The following is a 17,209-nucleotide window of genomic DNA, read 5'->3' as shown; positions in this document are numbered from 1 at the left end:
AACAAAATCAATAAAATTGACAGATCTCTAGTAAGACTGACAAAAATAAAAATGAAAGAAGACACAGATAGCCCATATCAGAAATGAAACGGGTGCTATTACTACAGATCCTGCAGCCATTAAAAAGAAAATTAAAAAAAATACTATCACTAACTTTATGCTCACAATTTAAAGGAAATGGGCCAGTCCCTGAAAAGCCACAAACTACCAAAGCTCAGCCAAGGTGAAATAGATAATCTGAATATCTATAATCATTAAATAAATCTAAATTTTAATTTAAAAACTCCCAGTAAAGAAATATTCAGGCCCAGATAGTTTTACTAGCATATCCTAATAAACATTTAAAGAAGAATTAGTATCAATTTTACACAACCTCTTATAGAAAAGGAAGAAACACTTTATAACTCATTTTATGAGGTCAGAATGATCCTAATACGAAAATCTAAGGTAGTCCAAAAAAAAAAAAAGAAGGAAAGAAACAAACAAAACTCTCTCATGAACTTTGACACAAAAATCTTCAGTAAAAGGCAAGCAGAGAACAAAATCATGAATGAACTTCCATTCACAATTGCTACAAAGAGAATAAAATACCTAGGAGTACAGCCAACAGAGGATGTGAAGGACCTCTTCAAGGAGAGGTACAAACTGCTGCTCAAGGAAATCAGAGAGGACATGAACAAATGGAAAAACATTTCGTCCTCATAAATAGGAAGAATCAATATCATGAAAATGACCATACTGCCCAAAGTAATTTTTAGATTCAATGCATTTGCCATTAAACTACCACTGACATTCTTCACAGAATTAGAAGAAACTGTCTTAAAATTACATGGAAACAAAAAAGAGCTTGTATATCCAAGAAAATCCTAAGCAAAAAGAACAGAGCTGGAGGCATCACACTATCATACTTCAAACTATTCTACAAATCTATAGTAACCAAAACAGCATAGTACTGTTACAAAAATAGACACATAGACTAATGGAACAGAATAGAGAACTCAGAAATAAGACCGTACATCTACAACCATCTGATCTTCAACAAACTTGACAAAAACAAGCAATGGGGAAAGGATCTCCTATTCAATAAATGGTGCTGGGAAAACTGGCTGGCCATATGCAGAAAACTGAAACTGGACCCCTTCCTTACACCTTATACAAAAATTAACCCAAGATGGATTAAAGACTCAACTGTAAAACCCAAAACTATAAAAACCCTAGAAGAAAATCTAGGCAATATCATTCAGGACATAGGCATGGGCAAAGATTTCATGGTGAAATTGCCAAAAGCAACTGCAACAAAAGCAAAAATTGACAAATGGGATCTAATTAAACTAAAGAGCTTTTGCACAGCAAAAGAAACTATCATCAGAGTGAACAGGCAACCTACAAAGTGGGAGAAAATTTTTGCAATCTATCCATCTGACAAAGGTCTAATATTCAGAATCTACAAGGAGCTTGAACAAATTTACATGAAAAAAAAACAAACAACCTCATTAAAAAAGTGAATAAGGGACATGAACAGACACTTCTCAAAAGAAGACATTAATGTAGCCAACATACATATGAAAAGAAAGCTCAACATCACTGATCATTAGAGAAATGAAAATCAAAACCACAATGAGATACCATCTCATGTCAATCAGAATGGGGATTATTAAAAAGTCAAGAAATGACAGATGCTGGTGAGGTTCCAGAGAAATAGGAACACTTTTACACTGTTGGTGGGAATGTACATTAGTTTAACCATTGTGGAAGACAGTGTGGTGCTTCCTCAAAGATCTAGAACCAGAAATATCATTTGACCCAGCAATCCCATTACAAACCATTCTATTATAAAGACACATGGCACACGTATATTCATTGCAACACTCTTCACAATGACAAAGACATAGAATCAACCCAAATGTCCATCAGTGATATCCATCTGGATAAAGAAAATGTGGTAGATATACTCCGTGGAATACTATGCAGCCATAAAAAGGAATGAGATCATGTCCTTTGCAGGGACATGGGTGGAGCTGGAAGCCATTATCCTCAGAAAACTAACACAGGAACAGAAAACCAAACACTGCATGTTCTCACTTATAAGTGGGAGCTGAACAATGAGAACACATGGACACAAGGAGGGGAACATCACACACTGGGGCCAGTCAGGGAGTGGGGGTATGAGGAGAGCATTAGGAATAATAGCTCATGCATTCTGAACTTAATACCTAGGTGATGGGTTGACGGGTGCAGCAAACCACCATGGCATATGTTTACCTATGTAACAAACCTGCACATTCTGCACATGTAACCTGGAACTTAAAATAGAAACAAAAATTTTTTAAAAACTTTCATTAAAAAATGAGTAAATAATATCAAGCAATAGGTTTTAAAAATTATATGCCACAACAAAGTGGCATTTATTCCAGATATGCAAAGATGGTTCAATATTTTAAAATTAATCAATATAATCCAACAGATCAGCAAGCTAAAGAAGAAAAATCATAAAATTGATGCAGAAAAAGCACTTGCCAAAATCCAATTCATAGTAAAACTATCATCAATATAATTCATAAATGACTCATAACAAATAATAAACTCACAATAAAAATTCTCAGCAAACTAGAAATAGAGGAGAACTTCCTCAACTTAAAAAATTGCGTCTACAGAATATCTAAAGCTAACATCGTACTTAATGGTGAAAGAGAGGGCATTTTTCCCTTAAGATTTGAAACAAGGCAAGGATATCTGTTCTTGCCTTCTTAGTCAACATAGTACTGGAAAGTTCTAGCCAGTGCAATAAATAAGGCAAGAAAAAGAAACAAAAGGCCTACAGATTGGAAAGAAAGAAATTAAAATGTTCTTATTTGTAGAGTACATGACTATCTACATAGACAACTCCACAAAATCTACAAAAAATTTTATTTTTATTTATTTGTTATTATTATTTTATTTTATTTTTCTGTAAGTTATTGGGGTATAGGTGGTATTTGGTTATGTGAGGAAGTTCTTTAGTGGTGATTTGTGAGATTTTGGTGCACCCATCACCCACGCAGTATACATTGCACCATGTTTGTAGTCTTTTTTCCTTCACCCCCTTCCCACTCTTCCCTCCAAGTCCCCAAAGTCCATTGTATCATTCTTATGCCTTCATGGCTTAGCTCCCTCATATCAGTGATAACATATGATGTTTGGTTTTCCATTCCTGAGTTACTTCACTTAGAATAATAGTCTTTAATCTCATCCAGGTCACTGAAAATGCTGCTAATTCATTCCTTTTTATGGTTGAGTAGTATTCCATCATATATACACCACAGTTTCTTTATCCACTTGTTGGGGTTCCATGATTTTGCAATTGTGAATTGTGCTGCTATAAACATGCAAGTGCAAGTATCTTTTTCAAATAGTGACTTCTTTTCCTCTGGGTAGAGACCCAGTAGTAGGATTGCTGGATCGAATGGTATTTCTACTTTTACTTCTTTAAGGAATCTCCGCACTATTTTCCATAGCAGCTGTCCTAGTTTACATTCCTATTAGCAGTGTAGAAGTGTTCCCTGATCACCACATCCGTGCCAACATCTACGGTTTTTTTATTTGTTGATTACCGCCATTCTTGCAGGAGTAAGGTAGTATCACACTGCGGTTTTGGTTTGCATTTCCCTGATCATTAGTGATATTGAGCATTTTTTCGTATGTTACTTGGCCATTTTACAACTTCTTTTTTTTTTTTTTTTTTTTTTTTGAGGCGGAGTCTTGCTCTGTCGCCCGGACTGAAGTGCAGTGGCTGGATCTCAGCTCACTGCAAGCTCCGCCTCCCGGGTTTAGCCATTCTCCTGCCTCAGCCTCCCGAGTAGCTGAGACTACAGGCGCCCGCCACCTCGCCCAGCTAGTTTTTGTATTTTTAGTAGAGACAGGGTTTCACCGTGTTAGCCAGGATGGTCTCGATCTCCTGACCTCGTGATCCGCCCGTCTCAGCCTCCCAAAGTGCTGGGATTACAGGCTTGAGCCACCGCACCCGGCCGACAACTTCTTTTGAGAATTGTTTTTTCACATCCTTAGTCCACTTTTTGATGGATTTTTTTTTTTCTTACTGATTTGAGTTTGTTGTAGATTCTGGACATTAGTTCTTTGTCAGATGCATAGATTGTGAAGATTTGCTTCCACTCTGTGGGTTGTCTGTTTACTCTGATGACTGTTCCTTTTGCTGTGCAAAAGCCCTTTAGTTTAATTAGGTTCCAGCTATTTACCTTTGTTTTTATTGCATTTACTTTTGGGTTCTTGGTCCTGAAATCTTTGCTTAAGCCACTGTCTAGAAGGGTTTTCCCAATGTTATCTTCTATAATGTTTACAGTTTCAGGTCTTTGGTTTAGGTCCTTAATCCATCTTGAGTTGATTTTTGCATAAGGTGAGAGATGAGGATCAAGTTTCATTGTCCTACATGTGGCTAGCCAATTATGCCAGCACTCTTTGTTGAAAAAGGTGTCCTTTCTCCACTTTATATTTTTGTTTGCTTTAAGTATTTGGGTTTACTTCTGGGTTCTCTGTTCTGTTCCATTGGTCTATGTGCCTATTTTTTATACCAGTACCATGCTGTTTTGGTGACTATGGCCTTATAGTATAGTTTGAAATTAGATAGTGTGATGCCTCCAGATTTGTTCTTTTTGCTTGGTCTTATTTTGGCTATGCATGCTCTTTTTTGGTTCCATATGAATTTCAGAATTGTTTTTTCTAACTCTGTGAAGAATGATGGTGGTATTTTGATGGGGATTGCATTGAACTTGTAAATTGCTTTTGGCAGTATGGTTATTTTCACAATATTGTTTCTACCCATCCATGAGCATGGGATGTGTTTCCATTTGTTTGAGTCATCTATGATTTCTTTCAGCAGTGTTTTATAATTTTCCTTGAAGAGGTCTTTTGACTCTTTTGTTAGGCACATTCCTAAGTATTGTATTTTTTTTTTTGCAGCTATTGCAAACGTGATTGAGTTCTTGATTTGATTCTCTGATTGGTCACTGTTGGTGTAAGGAAAAGCTATTGATTTGTGTACATCAATCTTGTATCCAGAAACTTTGCTGAATTCTTTTATCAGTTCTAGGAGCTTTCTGGAGGAGCCCTTAGGGTTTTCAAGCCCTTAGGGTTTCAACAGTCATATCATCAGCAGAAAGGGACAGTTTGATTTCCTCTTTACCAATTTGGATGCCCTTTACCTTTTATCTCTTGTCTGATTGCTCTGGCTAGGACTTCCAGTACTATGTTGAAGGGGAGTGGTGAGAGTGAGCATCCTTGCCTTGTTCCCGTTCTCAGAGGGAATGCTTTCAATTTTTCCCCATTCATTATTATGTTGTCTGTGTGTTTGTCATAGATGGCCTTTATTACATTAAGGTATGTCCCTTGTATGCTGATTTTACTGAGGGTTTTAATTATAAAGGGATGCTGGATTTTGTTGAATGCTTTATCTGCATCTATTGAAACGATCATGTGATTTTGTTTTTAATTTTGTTTATGTAGTGTATCACATTTATTGACCCGGGAATGTTAAACCATCCCTGCATCCCTGGTATGAAACCCACTTGATCCATGGTGGATTATCTTTTTGATATTCACCATAACTAGTATTTTGTTAAGGATTTTAACATCTATGTTCACCAAGGATATTGGTCTGTAGTTTTCTTTTTTGGTTGTGTCCTTTCCTGGTTTTGGTATTAGGGTAATGAAGGCTTCATAGAATGAATTAGGGAGGGTTTCTTCTTTCTCTATGTTGTGGAATAGTGTCAAATGGGATTGGTACCAATTCTTCTCTTAATGTCTGATAGAATTCTGCTGTGAATTGGTCTGGTCCTGGACTGTTTTTGTTGTTGTTGTTGTTGTTGTTTTTCTTGGGGAGGTAGGGTAATTTTAAGCTAGGAAGGTTGAATTTATCCATCTCTTCTAGGTTTTCTAGTTTATGTGAGTAAAGGTGTTCATAGTAGCCCTGAATGATCTTTTGTATTTCAGGGGTGTTAGTTGTAATATATCCTGTTTTGTTTCTTAGTGAGGTTATTTGGTTTTTCTCTCTTCTTTTCTTGGTTTATCTTGTTAATGGTCTATCAATTTTGTTTATCTTTTTAAAGAACCAGATTTTTGTTTCATTTATCTTTTGTATTTTTTGTTTCAATTTTATTTAGTTCTGCTCTGATCTTGGTTATTTCCTTTCTTCTGCTGGGTTTGCATTTGGTTTGTTCTTGTTTCTCTAGTTCCTTGAGTTGGGATCTTAGATTGGCTGTGCTCTTTCAGTCTTTTTGATGTAGGTGTTTAGGAGTATGAACTTTCCTCTTAGCAACATCTTAGCTGTATCCCAGAGGTTTTGATAGGTTGTGTCGTTATTGTCATTCAGTTCAAAGAATTTTGTAATTTCCATCTTGATTTCATTTTTGACCCAATCCTCATTCAGCAGCAGGTTATTTAATTTCCATGTATTTGCATGGCTTGAGGGTTCCTTTTGGAGTTGAATTCCAGTTTTATTACACTGTAGTCTGAGAGAATGCTTGATATAATTTCAATTTTCTTAAATTTATTGAGGCTTATTTTATGGCCTATCATATGGTCTGTTTCGGAGAAAGTTCCATGCACTGTTGAATAGAATGTGTATTCTTTGGTTGTTGGATTAAATGTTCTGCATATATCTGCTAAGTCCATTTGTTCCAAGGTATAGTTCAAATCCATCGTTTCTTTGTTGACTTTCTGTCTTGATGACTTCTCTTGTGCTGTCAGTGGAGTATTGAAGTACCCCACTAACTATTACTGTGTTGCTGTCTATCTCGTTTCTTAGGTCTATTAGTAATTGTTTTATAAATTTGGAAGCTCCAGTGTTAGGTGCATAAGTGTTTGGGATTGTGATATCTTCCTGTTGGACAAGGATTTTTACCATTATGTATGTCCCTTTTGTCTCTTTTAACTTCTGTTGCTTTAAAGATTGTTTTGTCTGATATAAGAATAACTACCCCTGCTCACTTTTGGTGCCCATTTGCATGAAATGCCTTTTTACACCCCTCTACTTTAAGTTTATGTGAGTCCCTATGTGTTAGGTGAGTCTCCTGAAGGCAGCAGATAGTTGATTGGTGAGTTCCTATCCATTCTGCAGTTCTGTATCTTTTAAGTGGAGCATTTAGGCCATTTATATTTAATGTTAGTATTGAAATGTGAGGTACCCTTGCATTCATCATGCTCTTTGTTGCCTGTACTTTGTTTTGTTTTTTGTTTTTGCTTTTTAACTTATATTTTTGTATTACAGATCCTGTGTGATTTACGCTTTAAAGAAGTTCTGTTTTGATGTGTTTCTGGGATTTGTTTCAAGATTTAAGGCTCCTTTTAGCAGTTCTTGTAGTGGTGGCTTGGCAATGGTGAATTGTCTTGGCATTAGCTTGCCTGAAAATGACCGTGTCTTTCCTTCATACAGGTTGCTTAGTTTGGCTGGATACAAAATTCTTGGCTGGTAATTGTTTTGTTTGAGAAGGCAGAAGATAGGGCCCCAATCCTTTCTAGCTTGTAGGGTTTCTGCTGAGAAATCTGCTGTTAATCTGATAGGTTTTCCTTTATAGGTTAACTGGTGCTTCTGTCTCATAGCTCTTAAGACTCTTTCCTTCATCTTAACTTTAGATAAACTGATGACAATGTGTCTAGAGGAAGATCTTTTTGCAACGAATTTCCCAGGTGTTCTTTGTGCTTCTTGTATTTCCATGTCTAAGTCTCTATCAAGGCCAGGGAAGTATTCCTTGATTACTCCCCCAAGTATGTTTTCCAAGCTTTTAGAATTGTCTTTTTCCTCAGGAACATCGATTATTCTTAGGTTTGGTTGTTTACCATAATCCCAGACTTCTTGGAGGCTTTGTTCATATTTTCTTATTCTTTTTTCTTTGTCTTTGTTGGATTGGGTTAATTCAAAGACCTTGTCTTTGAACTCTGAATTTCTTTCTTCTACTTGTTCAAATCTATTGCTGAGACATTCCAGAGCATTTCACATTTCTAAAAGTGTGTCCAAAGTTTCCTGAATTTTTAACTTTTTTTTTTTCTTTAAGCTATCTATTTTCTTGAATATTTCTCCCTTTGCTTCTCATATAATTTTTTGGATTTCCTTGCATTGGGCTTCATCTTTCTCTGGTCCCTCCCTGATTAGCTTAATAACTAACCTCCAGAATTTTTTTTTCAGGTAAATCAGGGATTTCTTCTTGGCTTGGATCCATTGCTGGTGAACTAGTGTTTTTTTTTTTTTTTTTTGGCGGTGGGTTGGGGGGTCTGGATGAGCCTTGTTTTGTCATATTACCAGGGTTGGTTTTCTGGTTCCTTCTTATTTGGGTAGGTTCTGTCAGAGGGAAGCCTAGGTCTGAAGATTGCTGTTCAGATTTTTTTGTTCCACAGGGTGTTCCCTTGATGTAGAACTCTCCCCATTTTCCCGTGGATGTGGCTTCCTGTGAGTCAAAGTGCAGTGATTTTTGTCTCTCTTCTGGGTCTAGCCACCCAGTGACTCTACCCAACTCCAGACTGGTACTGGGGGTTGTCTGCACAAAGTCCTCTGATGTGAACTGCCTAAGGGTCTCTTAGCTGTGGATACTAGCACCTGTTCCAGTGGAGGTGGCAGAGGGTGCAGTGGACTCTGTGAAGGTCCTTAGCTTTGGTGGTTTAATACTCTATTTTTGTGCTGGTTGGCCTCCTGCCAGGAGGTGGCAATTTCCAGAAAGCATCAGCTGTAGTAGTGTAGAGGGGGACTGGCGGTGGGTGCAGCCCTAGAACTCCGAGTATCACATGTCCTTTGTCTTCTGTTTCCAGGGCAGGTAGGGAAAGATCATCAGGTCCAGGGGTGGGGCTAGGTGTGTATGATCTCAGAGTCTCCTTCGGCAGGTCTTGCTGCAGCTGCTCTAGGGTATAAGCGTGAGATTCCCAGGTCACTGGAGTTGTGTACCCAGAAGGATTATGGCTGCCTCTGCTGAGTCATGCAGGTTGTCAGGGAAGTGGGGGAAAGTCTGCAGTTACAGGCCTCACCCAGCTCCCACACAAACCAAAGGGCCAGTCTCACTCCCACTGTGCCCCCAGCAACAACCCCAAGTGTGTTTCCAAGGGGAGAGTGAGACAGCCTTGAAAACTTGCCTGAAGCTTTGTCTGCCTCCCAGCTGCCAAAGAAAAGGACTTTAATTCTTCCCCTGCCTGTGAAGTCTGCAAGCTGGATTTGTGCCCTCCGCTGAGTTCTGGTCAGGAGGCTTCTCACCCTGTTCAAATTGTTACACCCAAGTTCAGCTAGAGAATCCCTTCTCCCTGTGTAGTTTTATCCCCTGCTCATCTGGCCAGGGATGGATCCCTGTGGTGCCAGCCAGTCATGGGCTGTTTGGGGACACAGCAAGCTCCCAGGGCCTTTCTGCTGCTTCCCCTACCCCTATATTTCACGTGGCTCAGCTCTTTAACTTGATCAGCTCCAGGTAAAGTTGGAAAGTTCTCCTGCAAACAGATCTTCAGCTTCTCCAGTGGGGATGTGTGTTCAGGAGACAAGGGTCTCCCTTTCCCACTTACATGGCTGGGGCACTCACAGTATTTGGAGTGTCTACTGGGTCCTTCAGGAGCAGGCCACTTCCTTCAGAGCATCTGTGGATCCTCTCAGGATTGCTGATTTATTCTTGCAGTTGATATGGAGCTAAAGTTCACAAAGCAAGCCTCTGCATGCTGCTCTGTCTGGAGCGGAAATCTAGTCTCACCTCTCATCCACCATGATCCCCCCGCCTCCAGAAAACTTTTGGAATGAATAAATAAATTCACAGAGTTGGAAGATACAAGATCAACACATAAAAATCAACCACATTTCTATATACTAACAATAAATGGAAACCAAATTAAAAGCATAATAGAACTGACAATCACATCAAAAGGAGAAAGTAAAAAGTTTCCTCTTCAAAGTTTTCCTTCTTGTTGAAGAATAAATTGTGAGTGTTGGAAATGATGGTTTCTTTTGAGGACCAAGCTTCTTCAAGCCTCCTTGCTTTGTGTTTAATAACTTTTTGTTAAGCCCTAGCCTATGTAACTGTTAAATGTGCTCACAGGCCCATTCCAGCTCACAGCCTATGCCCCTTCCTTATTTGGGAATGTTATTGCTTCCTTAAACCTTTTGTAACCAACTTCTTTGTTCTTCCCTGTACTTACCTATTTAGGAAAGTTTTAGGCTATTAGCAAATCGGGTGTCAGTTTAAGATTGTGAGGTCCTGCTCCAGCCAATGGATGCAGGACACACAGTAAGGACGAACCAAATGCCTAAGGGATAAATATGTCTGCTTTTCTTTTGTTCAAGTGTGCTCCCGCCATTGTTCCATCTGTGATTGAGCACCCTTTCTGCAGAAAGTAAAGATGGCCTTGCTGAGAGATCTTTTGTCTCTGTGCTGATTTTTCTTCGTGGCACCAATTATCTATTTCCAACAACTTTGGTATTTCTAAGAAATGAAATATTTAGATATAAATCTAACAAAACATGTACAGGATCTGCATGCTGAAATTTTTAAAAATTTAATTAAAAGAACCAAAGACCTAAGTAAATGGAGAGATGTACATGAATTGGAAATCTGCATATAATAAAGATATCAGTTTTCTCTACATTTGTCTATAGATGTAACACAATGCCTATCAAAATTTCAGCAAGATCTTTTTGTAACTGTAGACAAGCTGACACTTAAATTTATATGGAAAGGCAAAAACCCTAGAATAGCTAAAGCAGTTTTGAAAAGAAGACTAAAATTTGAGGAATAACTCTACCTGATATTAAGGCTTACAATATAACTATAGTAATCAAAGCACTGTGGTATTGGCAGAGGGACAGTCACATAGACCACTGGAACAGAATAAAAAATGCAGAATGAGATGCACACAAATTTACCCAAGTTGTTTTTGACAAAGGTGTAAAAGCAATTCAACAGGGAAAGGATAGGCTTCAATAAATGGTGCACGGAATGACGATATATCCATGGTCAACAAAATGAAACAAATGAAAACCTTGGCCTAAACCTTATATGTTATACAAAAATCAGTTCAAAATGGATCATGAGCATGATCTGGGCATGGTGGTATGAACCTGTAGTCCCAGCTACTTGGGAGGCTGAAGTGGGAAGATCACATGAGCTCATGAGTTTGAGGCTGCAATGCACTGTGACCACACCTGTGAATAGCCACTGCACACTCCAACCTGGGCAACATAGTGAGAGCCTGTCTCTAACATATAAAAATAAAAATAAAATAGAGCATGAACTTAACTGTAAAACATAAAACTAAAAAAAGTTTAGGATAAGATAGAGAAGAAAATCTTCAGCAATAAGGTCTAAAGAGCTCTTAGACTTGACACTGAAAGCATGACACATAGATGGAAAAATTGTTAGGTTGGACTTTATCAAAATTAAAAACTTTTGCTCTGTGAAAGATGCTGATATGAACATAGCAATACAAGTTACAGACTGGGAGAAAATATTTGCAAACTGCATATCTAGCAAAGGACTTCTATACAGAATATATAAAGAACTCTTAAAACCAAACAGTAAAAAATAAAAGATCCAATTAAAACATGGGCAAAAGACACAAAGAGACATTTCACTGAAGAGGTTATACACATGGTAATTAAGCACATGAGAAGATAATCAGCATTACTAGCCATTAGGAAAATGTAAATTAAGTCTACAATGAAATATCACTATACACCTATGAGAATGGTTACATTTTAAAATAGTGACAACGTCAAAGGTTGGCAAGGTTGCAGAAAACAGGATCAGTTGTACATTGCTGCTGGAATGTAAAATGGTATAGTCACCTTGGAAAATATATTGACTGCTTCTTATAAAACCGAACATACACTTAGAATCCTGCAATTACACTTTTGAACATTTACTTTGGAGAAATGAGAACTTAAAGTCACACAAAAGCATTTACAGAAATGGTCATGGCAACTTTATTTGTAATAGCCCCCAAACTGAAAACAACCCAAATGTCCTTCAGTGGGGGAATGTTAAACAATCTCTGATACATTCTTATCAAGGAATGCTGCTCAATAAGAAGAGCCAACTATGGATGGATACAACTTGGATGGGTTTCACTATATGAAAAAAAATCAATCTTAAAGAAGTCACATACTGTGTAACTTCTTTATGTAACATTCCCAAAATGGCAAAATTATAGAGATGGGAAGCTGATTAGTGGTTGCCAGGGGTTGATGATTGCTGGTGGGGGAGTGAGGGGTATGTGGGGTTATTTAGCATAGAATTGGTAGAACTATATACATACCCACGGATGAGTGCATGTAAAATTAATGAATAAGCTCTATGGATTGCACCAATATCAATTTCCTGGTTGTAATTTTGTAGTAATGCAATGTAAGATGTTCCCACTGGGGGAGAATGAGTCAAGTGTCAGAAAAGCTTCTTCTCTGTACATTTTTTTGCAACTTTCCCTGATTCTATAAGTATTTCACAATAAAAAGTGAAGACAGAACTCTACATAAAGCCAGATTTTAAATGATGTTGAGAAATATTGGTATGATAAAGAGCAAAGTCAGAACAACGACCTGAAATAATAGCAGTCGTGTCAGCAAGACTAAGCCTGAATGGACTTGAGGGTTTGCGTTTGTTAAAGGTCGCTCTAGAGTATCTTAAGGGTGGGAAGAAAGGATGGTTAGGCTCACTACTGAGAGACAATGGTTAGTGTTAATTAAAACAACAATAAAAACCTTAACTTTTCTTCTTGTATTTTGTTTCAATCTTCTCTCTCAGGAAGAATGTTCCTCAGACTGAAGTTGGTGGGAAGCCTGAAGTAGTTGAGAAGTTGGGGTAAGAGGTCCCGACAGGGCCAGCTGTGTGGCTCATGCCTGTAATTCCAGCACTTTGGAAGGCCAAGGGGGGCAGATCACTTGAGGTCAGGAGTTGGACACCAGGTTGGCCAACATGGTGAAACCCCATCTCTACTAAAAATATAAAAGGTAGCCGGGCATGGTGGCCGGCACCTGTAATCCCAGCTGCTAGGGAGACTGAGGCATGATAATCACTTGAACCCGGGAGATGGAGGTTGCAGTGTGCCGAGATTGCTCCACTGCACTCCAGCCTGGGTAACAGAGGAGACTCCATCTCAAAAAAAAAAAAAAAAAAAAAAGAGGTCTCGACAGATCACATTGCACAGCCCAACAAGTGCTTGTTGGTGTGGTAACAGTAGTCTTCCTTGAGAAACCAGATGTACCAGAAGTGTGACAGGAAGCCTAAAGCAAGACACAGGTTGCTAATTTTCGAAAAGGTAGAAAGAGACACATCCCAGAAAGATATTGTCAACAGGTAAATCCTCTCATTCAAGCCCAAATGTTCCATTGTTGAGGTGGGTGATGGGGCAAAAGAGCAGTTTCTATGGCTCTGAGGAGAGACCTGGGATTGTGTGGGACCCTGAGGGCCACAGAAGCCCACGCTATGTCAAGTCCCTTCAGGAAACTAAAGCAGTCTTTGTGGTGGTCATTTGTCAGTGGATACGTATATCAAATCATCATGTGCACATCATAAATATATGCAGTTTGTATTGGTAATCACAATTCTAAAAAGCTAGAATAAAAAAGAAAGAAAAGAAAGAGTACCTTAATTCTAGTGCAGAATGAAGGAGGCTTGTTCTAATGAGGGAGGTTGGAGGTGATGTCAGGAAAGAGGCAGGCAAGGTGCCCTGTGCTTCTAGAGGGTAAACTGTGAAATTCACACTCATCATCATTTTTTTAGATTAATTTTAGAAAAAATGAAAGTTACATTCCAAAAGTTCCCCAAACTCACTTCTAAAATTTTCTTCAGCATGTGGTTAAAACTTTCCTAGTCCGGTATCTTTGGATAATAATAATAAACTAGTTTAATACTTTGTCATCAGGGAAAAGCAGCATTTTATATTTCAATACAAACAATAGAGAAAAATAAATGGGGAAAATGACATTAGAAATGTTTTTCAGTGCCGTTTTTCATGAACCAAATAAGGGAAGTTTAAGACAGTGTATTTTCAAAAGAAAATAAAACTATATATGGCCTAAATAAATAAATCTTCAGCGAACAAAAAATCAATAAGGTGCCTAGAGCCGGCCCTGAGGGGTCACTGTGTTACAGAGCCTCACAGTGATTACCTGCATAATGGCACTCTTCTAGGAAGTTTCATATGTTCCACAATCTTTGTATTAGAAGGCAGGATGTTGTGAATGCATTTAAGAAAATGTTTCATCCAAATTAGAGTAGTTTTGGTAAGACACTTTTAAATTATTTATTTATTTATTGGTGGAGATAGGGTCTCGCTATGTTGCCCAGGCTGGTCTGAAATTTCTGGGCTCAAGGAATCTTCCTGCACTGGTTTGGTTTCATTTTTAGTTGGTGACACACACAACCGGGGTCAGAAATCTGAGGTTTACCTTTAGCTCTTGTGTCTTCCTCCCCAGCCCTGTCCTGCCATTATAGTCCAATTGATCTGATTTCCAGGGTTTCTCCAGAGCATTCCTCTCTTTTCCTGCTTTCCATCCACTGCCCCTCATCACCTCTTGCTGCCAAGTTCCTCTCTGTCCTCAGCTTCTCTCCAGCCATTCCCATGTAGGACAAAGAGCAACCTCACATACACATTAGTGTCTTTCAGCCCCACATCGCCCCCTTCCCGCTTCCCCACTGACTTCAAGATGAAGTCAATGTTTTTGGTTCCGGCCTCAGTCCCCACCGGTCTTTCCCTCCCAATTATGGCCAAACAGTATGGAATTATTTATATTTCTCCAAGTATTTCTTGTGAATACAATACAAACATGTGGCGCCCACCCCTGCCCCAGGCACTCATTTCTTTCTCTAACGAACCCCCTTTATCCTTTAAACTTTGGAAGAGGTGTCAGCTCTGCCCTCCAGGGCCTTACACTCGGTTAGATCCATCCATCATGTCCTGTGGAAGTCTCAGTCACAACATGGAAATTGTCAGTTCATGGGCAGCTCACCCTGTCCCCTGTCCCCTCCTGCCAGAAGCCAGAGGCCAGAGGCTATGTTTATTCAAGCCTGTTTCCTTGGCACTGAGAGCAGTGCCTTGCTGGAAATAGGTGCTGAGTATGCTTGAACATCTTCAGTCTCTTCAACAGTCATGTTGCATTCTACATATCCAGAATGATACATTCTGAGAAGTTCTAAATAGCCAATGATTATTATAGTCATTAGCACTCATGCCTTTCTCTGTTATTACACTGTAAATTCCTAGAGGCAGAGCCCCAGATGCTTCATCTTTGTACCCATAAAAATTCCAGGCAGGAACCTGGACAGACAGGTGTGGGATGAGAAGGATACTTTGGCCAGGAGACAGAGCCACCAATTTTCCTGCATAGACATCTTCCAGCAAAGCCTGGGAGTGGAAATGATTGATCAGCTTGGAAGATGATCCCAAGAGAATGTTCTAGAACTAGGAAATCAGAGATCATGTATGGAATGCAAGCCCACCCATGACTTCGAATGCTACAAATTCTAGAAGATTTTAAAAATGCATCACCTGTTGAACACTGAGTGAGAAAATAAACACGACAGAGTTGACTGAATATTACAGACCTGAGTTTAACCTAAGACAAACTAATTATGAAACTATGAACATATTTCAGTCAACATGAAATTCAGAATGTTTCCTGACCAGCATATCAGTTATAACAGAAATCCCCTTAAACAATTTTAAAGAAGCTGTGTTTTGAAAACTGTTATGCTTGACTTCAGTTTTGTGGTCCCCTTTCAGTGCCCCTGTTTTGCGTTTTCATTGTATCATCCAACCTGTGTGTCAGAATAAGACACTCATAAAAAAAGGAGATATTTAATAAGCATTGGCATTTTTCAAGGGAAAATATTTAAATATGATTAAAACAATAGTGAAGCTAAGAAAAACCTGATTATATGCTAAAGATACAGCATCTATTATTAGCATTCCAGAAATTCCAAATTGAAGCACTCCAGACACATATTAGTGATGGTTACGTGCAAAATGCAGCAATAGGCCAAACCCAGACTTTCTATTGACTTGTCTATTTTCGTATCTCGCTAGCAGAAAGACTACATTTCTGATCAATTCCATTATTGAGGAATAGTACTTTACCACTGATTTCGAAAGGCTCCATTGCAATTTGGTGAAAAACTGCTTGTTGGGTCTCACTCAAGAGCTCGTCCTCCTTGAGAATTTTCTTATTTCTCATTGCCAAGCTTTATAGATGGCCAAAGTCCTGGAGCCAGCAAAAATGCTCCCCTCAAGAGGAACCACTCGGAGAAAGATCCTTCCCATCGAACCACTACAGCTGGTTGTAAACCTCGCAGCACTTCCCTTTGGCTCTGATTTCGGAATTTGCAGAATGTTTCCTGACATGATCAGGATTGGACATTTCTCTAAACATGGGCTATTCACATGTGAATCTCCTTCCTACACAGTGCTGCTGCTTGTTAAGGGGGATGGAGGAGGCTTTGGGGCACAAGTTACGGGCCTCTGAAAGCATCCCCTCGCTCCCAGGTCCCTGAGACCCAGAAGCTGGATGGCCCCAGAGAGAGCCAACCAAGCCCTGCCGTGGGCCCAGACTCAGCTCACTGTCCCAGGACCTCTCCAGCCCACAGTGAAATCTCCCTTCTCTGACCTGCCTCAATCTTTAGAGTTCATCCTTGCTGCTCAGAATGTGGTCTATGGACCAGCAGTATCAGGATTACCTGAGAACTTGTTAGAAATGCAAGTTCGCTTGTTCTAACAATGAGTCTCTGGTCCCACCCCATCAGATCAAATCCAAATCTACAGTTTAACTAGATCCCCAGGTGATTTATATACACATTACCGTTTGAGAAGCACTGCCCTGAACCACATATTTTAGCACTTAGTATTTCTTCTTGTAGTTTTCCCATGTTCTCTGTGTGTGTGTGTACACATGTGTGCACATGTGTACATGTGTTACAGGTGTCCTTGTTCAGGCCCCAGTGAGATCTGGACTCCTTAAGGAACGTAACCTCTTCCCTCTCTCCCTCCTGGCAGGCATCTCTACCAGGGATGCTGTATAGCATGGCGGTTAAGACACAGACACTATGAGCTAGAATGCCTGGCTTCAAATTCTGCCTCTTCCACATAGGAGCTGTCTGGCAGTGGGCAAGTCACTTGAGCTTTGAGCATCTCACTATTCTGTTTGTGAAAGTAAGGAAGATATGAATTTTGTGAGCCTTAAATCATGTAAGGTGGCTAGGATGGAAGT

At 39.2% G+C, this 17,209-nt stretch overlaps 1 protein-coding gene across 2 annotated transcripts in view; it reads right to left on the bottom strand.

Moving 5' to 3' along the window:
- MARCO (macrophage receptor with collagenous structure) overlaps window positions 1-17,209 on the bottom strand; it is a 66,833-nt gene that overhangs the window by 38,522 nt on the left and 11,102 nt on the right. The window contains exon 1 of one of the 2 annotated variants that reach the window (XM_023185228.1): window positions 16,084-16,315. The exons of the other annotated variant lie outside the window; for it this stretch is intronic. Coding sequence (XP_023040996.1) covers window positions 16,084-16,180 — 97 coding nt within the window. The 5' untranslated portion in view covers window positions 16,181-16,315. Of the gene's footprint in view, window positions 1-16,083; window positions 16,316-17,209 lie in introns of those variants that run through there. 2 annotated transcript variants of the gene reach the window in all.

Source organism: Piliocolobus tephrosceles, chromosome 11 (genome assembly GCF_002776525.5).
Source record: "Piliocolobus tephrosceles isolate RC106 chromosome 11, ASM277652v3, whole genome shotgun sequence".
Taxonomy (NCBI): domain Eukaryota; kingdom Metazoa; phylum Chordata; class Mammalia; order Primates; family Cercopithecidae; genus Piliocolobus; species Piliocolobus tephrosceles.
The sequence above is the reverse complement of the archived record's forward strand: the minus strand, read 5'-3'. Positions and strand labels throughout refer to the sequence as shown.